The 11091-nt window shown below is 43.5% G+C and overlaps 2 protein-coding genes across 2 annotated transcripts; both read left to right on the top strand.

Annotated features, from left to right (window-relative positions):
* Positions 1 to 438: 438 nt before the first annotated feature.
* On the top strand, positions 439 to 5966 carry LOC310801270 (uncharacterized protein; the record flags this gene model as incomplete). The annotated part of the gene is made up of 10 exons (XM_083665264.1): positions 439 to 572; positions 1229 to 1347; positions 1830 to 1953; positions 2231 to 2557; positions 2885 to 3133; positions 4081 to 4287; positions 4643 to 4761; positions 4865 to 4988; positions 5093 to 5419; positions 5707 to 5966. Exons 1-10 carry the CDS (start codon positions 449 to 451, stop codon positions 5964 to 5966), a joined length of 1980 nt encoding a protein of 659 aa, XP_083521390.1. The 5' UTR covers positions 439 to 448.
* Positions 5967 to 7327: 1361 nt separating this feature from the next.
* Positions 7328 to 10781, top strand: mrm1 (mitochondrial rRNA methyltransferase 1 homolog). The gene is made up of 5 exons (XM_083665416.1): positions 7328 to 8577; positions 8668 to 8761; positions 9005 to 9125; positions 9225 to 9344; positions 9471 to 10781. The coding sequence occupies exons 1-5, from the start codon at positions 7700 to 7702 to the stop codon at positions 9518 to 9520; spliced, it is 1263 nt and encodes a 420-aa protein (XP_083521542.1). The 5' UTR covers positions 7328 to 7699; the 3' UTR covers positions 9521 to 10781.
* The last annotated feature ends 310 nt before the right edge of the window (positions 10782 to 11091 follow it).

Here is an 11091-nt window from a genome sequence, read left to right as displayed (position 1 = left end):
TTTTAGTTTACTCCTTAATTCCATATCTGTTCTTTCCTAGTTTTGATGTCTTCAGTATTAATCTAGAATGTAGAAAATAAAAAAAATGAAGAAAAACCATTGAATGAGAAGGTGTGTCCAAACTTTTGACTGGTACTGTACATATTTTTAAGAACAAGCATGTGTGTGTGTGTGTTTGTTTCTTTCAACAGCATTGGGATTTTGTAGGCCATTTTCACGCAAGGTTATGAGCCATATAATAAACAGTAGTAGTGTTAGTAGTAGTAGTAATTTCAGTAGTGCCTCAAGATAGGCCGAGAGGCCTTTGGACTCTGCGAAGTGTCTGCTATCAGTAACCACAAGGTGGCTGTACCCACCCACTTGCACGACTTCACACTTGGGTGAAAGGTCGCAAATAGTGTATAATTTCAGCTGTCGAACATCAATTAGATTGAAAAAGGTCTCCGTCATGTTGACATTGCTGCTTGTCGGGGCTGGAGTCGTCGGGGTTTATGTACTAATTATTCATGTTCTCAAACAACCAAGATGCAAAAGCCTTGTCCAATTGCATGGAAAAACAGTGATCGTCACTGGTGAGTTGTGGCAGAGATTTTTTCCCTCTGGTTATGAGCCGTGTGGGTTGTGGCTTGATGGTATACGGCTACCGTCGTAATGCAATATTTATGTGGACTAAAGGTAACTAAGTTAACACGTGACAGTGAGCTAAAAATGAATAACGATAAGCGCATAAATGAATACAATATTTAAATAAAAAATGTAACATGTTTTACAAGCTACTTGGGCTACACTTGTTACACGACGTTATCGCTGTCAGGCAAGCCAAGTCAAACTCGTAGTTTAACATGGAGTTGATTTAGGCATTACGACGGTAGCCTTAACCACAAACAGGCCGTTTGTGTGTACTATCCTTCCTGGAAAATGATGTGTATTCACATTCAGAAGCTAATATTTATGTGACAACCCACAAGGGAAAAATAGAATAAAAGTCAATGACATCTGTGTCGTCGATGATAAACCCAATTCTCTTCACGGGTGTATCCCAAAGAACATTTTTAGGGCATTTCTGCTTTATTGGAGAGAGAGATTGACAGAAAGGGTGGGTGGGTGGGAGAAAGGGGGGCGATGACTTGTAGGATATGTCGATGGCCGGAATCCAACCACGGACCTTGCATAACATGGTATGCCAGTGTGGGACGCCACTTAATTTTCTCTGTTTTCTGCCTTCCAGGGGCCAACACTGGCATCGGAAAGACAACTGCATTAGATCTGGCCAAGAGAGGAGCGAGGGTCATAATGGCCTGCCGAGATAAACTGAGGGCAGATGCTGCCATAAGTGACATCAAAAGGGTAAAACAAGAGGGAGACTATCAGCAAGCCACTTAAAATGTTTCATGGTATGTTTCTGATAGACAGAGTGGGACTAGTTGCATGGTCCCTCCTGATGCATAGAGACCATAAAAGTACATTGGCCTATATTTTACACTGTATATTCAGGGATACCAGAGTCCTGCTATAGACACGTGTGTACATCTGAAAGTAATGGATAGCAATTAGCAAAATGGTGAAAAGTCAACCTAGTCTATCTGATGGAATAAAAGATTGATCCACTACTTTCTTGCTCCCCTTCCTTGCAGATCTAGGGAATAGTGGGTTGTGAACAGAAACTCAGCATGTTTACCCCAAGTGTTTTCCACATGAAGGCTACCTCAGACAATAGTGAGGCTATGGTTACTTTATTAATGAGTATAATTCTCTTGCATGAGATTACTCGGTTAAAGGGTACAGTGCAATGATTTTAATTTGTCTGGTGTACTTATACTCTCTCCCAGGAGACTGGAAACAATGAGATTGTGTTCATGCAGCTAGACCTGGCAAGCCTGCAGTCTGTGCGTTTCTTTGCTGAGACCTTCCTGAAGTCTGAACCCAGACTAGATATTCTCATCAACAATGCAGGTGAGCCCAGCTATGTTTTGCTGTGTTCTAAGCATATATGCATAACCTATAATAGTATTTTTTGGTCATGTATTGCTCTTCTCAATGATTTGTATGTGATACGGTGTTATAGTCTTCAATATTATGTTTGTCTGGAAATTGTAGCTATATCTCTCATCTTCTCAAAGCAATTTTTACTAGACATTATGTTGCTGACTTTTGCTGTTTCTTATCTGTTAACTATGCAAGAATGCAACTGTTCATATTTAGTTTCAAAGCATTGATCCTCTTGGTGCAGGGATTTTAGTTGATGGTGAGACAGCAGATGGCGTAGGAATGATCTTTGGAGTCAATCACTTGGGCCACTTCCTGCTAACCCTGCTGCTGCTGGACCGCCTAAAGGAGAGTGGTCCAAGCAGAGTGGTGACCGTCTCCTCGAAAGCTCATGAGTCTGGCCACATCGATTTCAGCCTCCTGAGTTCTCACAAAGACCTGGCTGTGGGAAACTCAGACTTGGATTTGCTCAAGAAGTACTCTCATAGCAAGTTGTGCAATGTTCTCTTCACGCATGAGCTTGCCAAAATACTGCAGGGTACAAATGTTACCTGCTACAGCCTGCACCCAGGTCAGTATTCTAGCACCGCTTATGTAACCGAGTTGAAATGGTATACTCACTCACCCCCACCTGCACTGTCAAATAGCTAGCTTTTTCGATAGCGCAGCTGGTTAACGTCAGGTATTTGAAGAGACAGTGATGTGTGTTGACAATTTGACATCTGTTTCACTTAGAGTAATGATGGTTCCAGTGATGTTGGAGCTTTAGACAAAGATCACATACATTTATCTCAGATAACTATTTTTACTTACAAGTACTTACAGATGTACATGTCAGTGTGGCATGCTGTAAGGTATTGTGCAATAAACTTTATCCATATCGCTTTTTTTTACACAGGAGAAATCAAGACAGAGATTGGGAGGAATATCAGCTTCTGGTCGGAGGGGTTGATGGCACTGTTCATAGCACTTTCCTCTGTGGACCCTGTATCTGGTGCCCAGACCACCCTCCACTGTGCCCTCCAGGAGGGCATCGAGCCCCTGAGCGGACGCTACTTCTCCCGCTGTGCCGTGCAGGATCTGAGTGCCAACGCCAAAGACGACGCAGTGGCCAAGAAGCTGTGGGAAGTCAGCGAGAGGCTTTGTGGCTTGTCTTAAGACAAACCCTTGAGTCCCTGCTTTTCGCACTATGACGACCAAATCCTGAAATGGGGAGTAAAGTGTCTGAATACTCATGTAAATGTGATATTTCAGTTTTTTTTTTTTTAATAAATTAGCAAACATTTCTAAAAACCTGTTTTTTGCTTTGTCATTATGGGGTATTGTGTGTAGATTGATGAGGAAAAAAATGAATTGAATCCATTTTAGAATAAGGCTGTAACATAACAAAATGTGGAAAAAGTTAAGGGGTCTGAATCCTTTCCGAATGCACTGTAAGAACAACTCCATGCTCTAACTCCAATGTTCTCTGTCTTTCTTAACACTTTTTCCAATGTTTACATAGCCAAAATGTCATCACTAACAATAAACCAGGGAGAACAACCTGAATTAGGCCTCTATTGATTAGAAATGTAGAATGTTGTAATTATACAGTAGTTAAAAGCAGGTGTCACAACATTGACATAGATAGTATTCATCATTAGTCACAGCACTCCGCTCTGCTGCCTCCACCCATATTAGGAGCGAAATTAGGTGTCTGGATGACGACTTTCCATGCCTTGCAACAATCGAAATGTTGCCGCACCGTGCTGCTCTTGACATCTAGGCGGGTCTCTGCTAACACAAAAACACGGATGCAAAAAAGTTGATTTTAGTGACTTGCGTAACATGTACACGTTTTCTAAATTGGCGTCTTTTATTCTGTGTGTACGACACCTGTCACGTACACAGGTAATTATGAATGACTTCCTATCCGCTCAAGCTGCCCTGAGAAAGATGAGTCTAGACTCGAAATCAGAAGGCTCCAAATCATGGGGATAATGGGAACATCAGGACCGGTTTGGTCAGAATATCCAACCAACGATAGGATAGGTGGAAAGTGGCGCACCGGTGGAACAGGTTTAGTCTCTAAGCCATTAAAACAACCTATCCACTGACCACGCTGCGTTTCATTCACGGGCTGTAGGCCTATTTCTATCATTGGAGTGATTCAAGAGCGGCTCGCGTCAATCGTCATGTTACCTTTAATTGTTGCAGCTGGTGTTCTGTTTGGAGTTTATGTTCTTCTTGTAGAGAGTCTTTTTAAAAGATCCAAGTGTAAAGGATCTGCCTTGGTGGCTGGAAGGACCGCAATAATAACTGGTAGGTCTTGAAAGTTAATCATCACTCATTCTTTTTTCGGTCCTTTTTTATATATATTTTTTTTTATATTCAAAGATTGCTTTTTAGGGTTTAACATAATGGGATTGATCTCATCAATAGGACGTCTGAGGAATAAGTCGATCATTTCTATGTCGCATTATTTGTCTGTTTCATGTTATGTATTTGTACTGTAAAATATCAGGTTCAGACAGGTATTTGTTAATCGGTGATTTCACAATAAGTGATTGTTCTCAATCAAGTTCACATTTTCACCTGTGGAATGAGAGATTCTGTTTCCACCTTGAGTTATGTCCAATGATGTGGGAATAATATGTATGCCTATGTCCTCCTATAGGTGGCAACACTGGCATAGGGAAAGCTACTGCCCTTAACCTTGCCAGGAGAGGGGCGAGAGTTATCATGGCATGCCGCAATCAAGAGAAAGCTGAAGCTGCCATACATGATATACAACAGGTATGTTTTATGAAGACAGCTTCAGCTTTCTTCTCATTTTCATTAGAGAGATTTCAGTTGTTAAGATTGTGTACCTGTGAGTCTAAAACAAGGGCTTTTCCAGGAGACAGGAAGCACAGATGTGATGTACATGCACTTGGACCTAGGGAGCCTTCAATCAGTGCGTTCATTCACTGAGATCTTCCTGAGGACAGAGGCTAGACTCGATCTACTCATCAACAATGCTGGTAGGTGGTGATATATTGCCTATATCTCTATATCTTTTTTCTTTCAATCAAGAGAAGATGTGAGGGGATACAATGTTTCACCATATTTGTGATCCCTGCCTCAGGTTTGGTGGCGGACGGACGTACTGAAGATGGCTTTGGTATTGAGTTTGGGGTCAACCACCTTGGGCACTTCCTGCTGACTTGCCTATTGCTTGACCGTCTGAAAGAGGGCACTGGGGGCCGTGTGGTCACACTGTCCTCCATGGCCTATCGCTGGGGCAGCATAGACTTCGAGGCGCTTGCCACCAATAAAGACCTGGGCACGGGGAAGTACAGTTGGCAGTTCTTTTACGCATACTGCAACAGCAAACTGTGCAATGTCCTCTTCACCCACGAGCTGGCCAAGAGACTGAAGGGCACCAATGTCACCTGCTACAGTGTTCACCCAGGTTTGTCATTTACCTAAAAAAAAAAGTAATGTGCACTATGAATCTGGCACTATGAGCTGTTTAGATTTTGGCATATTCAGCTGTCTTTACATTCTCTATTAGTGAAACTGTCCTCTCAATACTTAATAAAACATTCTTTAGAGCGACGTACCATCACCTACTAACCATGAACGCCCATGCGTCTGAAAATGCTAAAGCATATGAATCATCTTGTTGTGGTTGAACTTTTGACTGTTTGCCTGTATACCGCATTAACCCGGATCATGATTGTATTTTGACCCCTGTAGGAGTGGTGAGAACCGAGCTGTCCCGTAATGTCAGCCTATGGCAGAAAGTGTTCATTGAGCCGATAGCCAGACTGTTGTTCCTGGATCCAGACACTGGTGCCCAGACCACCCTCCACTGTGCCCTCCAGGAGGGCATCGAGCCCCTGAGCGGACGCTACTTCACCTGCTGTGCCGTGCAGGATCTGAGCGCCAATGGAAAAGACGACGTCGTGTCCAAGAAGCTGTGGCAAGTCAGCGAGAGGCTATGTGGCCTGTCCTAAGGCAGAGAGGACACTATTACACACTGTGTAAAGAATTGCTACACCCTCACAGCTTGATAGTGAGTTTTTGCTGCAATTTGCCTTGTTCTGTCCAGTGGTGTCTTTCATATGGTTAATTTCTTTAAAGTTTTTTGTTATCGTCTAACCTGAGTGCTTAGAAAGAAATGAATGAACAATATTTGGTTCACAGATCTGAGGTAAAACGCTCATTGTATGACCTGACTTTGGGTCAGTGTAACTAGAGGAAACTGCTCATAGCTCAGCATATCTCTTCTCGCATCAGTATTGATGTTATTGGCACAATATCCATCTTAAAGTTGATGCCTTTTGTTTGATGTGTCTTGTATTGAAAATGATGAGTATCTATTGTATGTGGAAAACTAAAGGTCCAAAAAAAAAAACATTCTCTTGTGTGGAGACTCTCTACAATTGTCTGAATTGTTATAATTGTTATATAAAATAAAAATTGCAAATTAATGATTTGCCTTTGCCTTGTTTCTACCACGACTGTATCTATTTGAAATTGAGTGAATAGTGGATGCTGTGGTAATGGCTCAAACATAAGAACGCATTGATATGTACTAGTTGAATCTTGTCACTCACTGTAGAAAGTTACATTCAGCATCTAAAGTACTGGGCTGTAAAGTATATTCATGGATGTTATACAAAGGTGCTCACTTTTGCGTCATAGAACTCTCTTCAAGCTGAAACAGGAGGGTGAAATGATATTCTGAATGATCTGGTTATAGGTTTTGAGGTGACTGAAGCACAGAAAGAAGATACAGCCTACAAGGTGAGGTTGACTCCAACATAAATCTGCAACTATCAGAAGTTAGACAAGTCACACAGGTTTCTAAGGAGCATTTTGAACTATAGCCCAGTTCTCTTTGAGTGTTCTCAACACTCAAACAACACAACAATGTGGTTGAAGCATGCAACACAGGGCCAGCCTTTGTCTTCTGGGCTGGTTGAACTTGTGCCTTGGGAGGGCTTGTGCCCAACCCACTGTCAGTCATTCAACAAGGTACACTGATTAGGTTACCTTACTCTTTTGTTGAGCACTCTCACCCCAAACACATAATAAATAGAGATAGAGAGAAATAGAGAAACTAGATTGGATAAAATAGTTTAAGACCACATGTGAATATAGGACTAAACTGAATACAGTAGGCTACCTGAGATGATAGGAACATTGGGACAGCTATTAATCTATGGAATTGCAATACTATCAACGGACACTAGAGTGCACTATTGAATCTCGTCGCAGTTTTTGGTTACAGTCCGAGAAGCGATGAAGAAAATGATGTTTACTTCCTGAAAGGGGTGGAGAATCATGCGTGATCACACGAGGAGGACAGTGATTGACTTTGGGGTATTTGATTGCAGTTCTCTATGAATGTTGCCCTGTATTAGGCTGAGATCAGGCGGTAAACGTTGAAAAGTCAGTTTGTTTGATGCGGTGTCCAGTCGGCAAAGATATGAGCAAGCCGGTTAATTGTGATAACTAGCTGTCTGTCTTCTCGATGCTCAAGCCTGAAGGATATAACATGATGAATGGTGGTAAAAGCGCACAGATATGTTAGTTACTAGCTGTAGAGTCCAGACATTTCTAGTCACCTTGGGTCGCAACCATTCACAGTAACACTTCAATCTCAAAGTCTAATGTAAGGCAAGGCTAGGAGTAGACCAATACTTTCAGCATCTTCCAATCACAGCCATCATCAGCTGCCAACATGAGGAAATTGAATGTCGTACAAATGTGTTCCAGGTTATTTGTTCATGGTAGTAGACAGTTGACACTGATGTCAGCTATGCGAGTGGGTTCGCACTTTGCATCCTACCATTGTACCAGTACCCTCTTCTGGCAAAAGGACAATGGTGCTAAACCAGTAGAGAGAAGGCGACGCATTGCCTTAACCAGCTCTGGTCTCCGACCTAGGCCTGCTGTGTCTGATGGATGGAAGAGTCATGATGGATGGAAGGATCATGATGGATGGAAGGATCATGTTCAGTTTAAAGGCTTACAGGGTGACCCAAAGACTCCTGCCACCAGCAAAAAGATGAGCAAGACCCCTGGCCCTATATTCAAGCAGAAGAAGTCAAGCGTAGATAGCAGAGTGTCGTCTGAGCTCCGGAAACTCACCCTGGAAGACTCCCCTCTGGGGCGTGAGACTCTGAAGAGAGCGATAAAGGACTCTAGAGAAGACATGAATTATGAGACGTTGTTCGGTGTGGCTCCCTGTCTCCTGGCCCTTACCCAGGGCAGAAGGAAGGCACACAGCCTGCATGTGAAGGAGGGTGAGGCATATCGTAGGGGCTCAGTACACCAGGTGTGTGAAGAGGCCCATAGCCGGGGAGTGCAGGTCCAGCGGGCCAGTAAGAAGGATCTGGACAGGATGTCCTCTGGAGGGGTCCACCAGGGCTTGTGCCTGCAGACCAGTCCTCTGGGTTATCTCACAGAGGAGAAGTCCTCAAAGCCCCTCACAGACAGCAGCAAGACCCCCCTCTGGCTGGTCCTGGATGGAGTGCAGGACCCAATGAATCTTGGTGCCATCTTGCGTTCTGCTTATTTCCTTGGGGTGGACAGAGTTGTCAGCAGTCTTCGTAACAGGTATACCTATGGGGCCTCAATCTTTCTGCTGGTCAATGTGATGCTGGTAAGACATAATAATAATAATATGCTTTGTCTCTTTGCTTCTAGCTGTCCATTGACACCAGTTGTGAGCAAGGCCAGCTCTGGTGTGATGGAGATCATGGGAGTGTATGGCTATGAGAGCCTTACCGATATGCTTAAGGTACCCTAACCTGCCTCAACGCCTGCCCCGCCAGCCCACTGGTTGGCATATTATTCTGATCTAATTAGTTTAGTTCCGTCTCCACATAAAGCTGCCCTCAAGCTACCAGATGTATTTGCTGGCGTTTCTATATCTATCACTGTTTTAATGTATGTTCATATCTTTATTTTAGCTTAACTAATACAGTGTTTATGATTGATCGCCTGTACTAGCTGATGAACCCACTGCGTCTGCACTTTGTAGGTGAAGGTGGCACAGGGCTGGCAGGTTATTGGCACAGTGGGAGCTGAAGCAGGGGACTCCCACCTTCCTGTCATGCGATGTTCAGATTTCCACATGACCAAACCTTCACTGCTACTGATGGGTAAGTGGTTGCGGTGCCAACTCTCTACGTCTGTGTGTCGTATATATCTGGTGTGTGCTTCCCCAAAGTCCTACCCTGCCAACCTTGTGTCTCTGTCAGGGGGTGAGGGTGCAGGCTTGTCCCCGGAGCTGCGTCTGCAGTGTGAGGCCCTTCTGACCATCCCACCTCATAGAGACCTGCACCCTGGCGTTGAGTCCCTCAACGTCTCAGTGGCTACAGGTACCCCATGGCACAGCCTTGCCTCATTCTCTCTGGAAAAAGACCAGGTTTGAAACGGATCATATGATCTCAGCCAAGACCTGACCATCCTTTTTTCTTGCCCTCCCCCCTCCTTTCTCACCCCAGGCATCCTTCTGCACTCTCTCCTGTCATCTCGTAGAGGTGGCCATCGATGACCGCCACAAGGTGATTACTTCAGACGCCCTCCCATGCACTCCTCCCAGGGCTTAATGACTGGAGTTACTGCATCAATTAGCCATCAGTGTTTCTCAGGGCACTTCTGGCAAAACAGAATTTCGCTTTTTCCTTCAGGTTTTCCTTCCATTTTCTTCAAAGTTGCAAACTAGCATAGGCAACAACTCTCCTTGTCCTCCCCGGTCGGAAAAGACTATGCACATAACAACAAGCAACCCTCTACAGGCGTGTGTGTGTGTGTGTGTGTGTGTGTGTGTGTGTGTGTGTGTGTGTGTGTGTGTGTGTGTGTGTGTGTGGGGGGGGGTTCTTGTCATGTAACACCCAATGAAATTGCAAGCACGTTCTCACTACACTCTGTCCAGGTTCAATACAAGCCAGGTCAGCTAAACTAAAATTCAACAGTGTGAGAACAATGTGATTTTAGAGGTATTCTTAGTATCTTCTAAATGTAATATTTGTAGTTAGAGTTTTGCTCCTGTGCCTGTTGAACCCCTGTGTACTGTATACGGAATCCCTCAAGGCATGTTGTGTTGCCTGAAGAGAGGTTTGCAGTGGGGATCATGTCAGTATGGGTCAGAGACTTTCGGTTCTGCTAAATTGATTGCCAATGCTGGTTTGATTGGGGAGGGGTATGGCCGTAGGGTCTCTAATGAGCTATTGCTTCTGGTCACTGACTGTTTAAAATTGATCATGGGAACAAGCGGCTGCTATTGATAGGCAGATAGGCAACATTTGGCTCAGTTTAAACCTGCGGGCTAATTTAGGCATTCATTTGTCCATAAACAATGAATTAATCCATGCCATGGAATTTTCCTTTGTAAGGATTTGTTCTTTGGTACACATACATTTAATGATCGGCTCAGACCAGGCCATATGTTGTTGTTGTTGTTATTGTTGTTGTTGTTGTTATTGTTGTTATTTCCATAAGATTAACAACTAGTCTGGTTTTAATTTGAATCATTATGTTGTTGTTATTTTAAATAGATTTTGAAAAAGATTTCTGTTTGTGGTTCTATGACTTATGGTACATATTGTGTATTTAAAAAGAAATGGGGGGTGGGTACAATTCTGTAAATAATGTCTAAAAAGTATCCTGAAAAAGTAAAAGATGTTGTCAGTCATGTTTCTGGTCGCACCGACACCCGTCAGCAGCCTAGACAGTATGTGACTTCCTCCTACACTGAAGAAGTTTAGCCAGCGCAAGCTTGGCTAATAATTAAATCAATTGAAAACGTGCATTCATCCTGAGCGTACTCCCTTCTTTCAGCGAGACCTGTTTTGTGGGAATGTAATAACCTTCACCATCACAAAGTAAAACAGTGCCGTGGTAGCTGACAAATCATAATAAATGAATATATGGCTTGTTTTTCTCTCCCACCTTGCTTTGGTGCTTCTTGACCACACAGCCAGGATGGAGGGGCTTTGACTTAGCCTGAGGTACTTGGTTCAGTCATTATGGAAAACAGAAGGCATTGTCTCTCCTAGCCCTACAGTGTTGATAAGCTCTGCACACTCATCAACATGCACACAGTTAATTGGGGTTGATTGCTTT

This window comes from Argentina silus (genome assembly GCF_951799395.1).
Source record: "Argentina silus genome assembly, chromosome: 2".
Taxonomy (NCBI): Eukaryota; Metazoa; Chordata; class Actinopteri; order Argentiniformes; family Argentinidae; genus Argentina; species Argentina silus.
The sequence above is the reverse complement of the archived record's forward strand: the minus strand, read 5'-3'. Positions and strand labels throughout refer to the sequence as shown.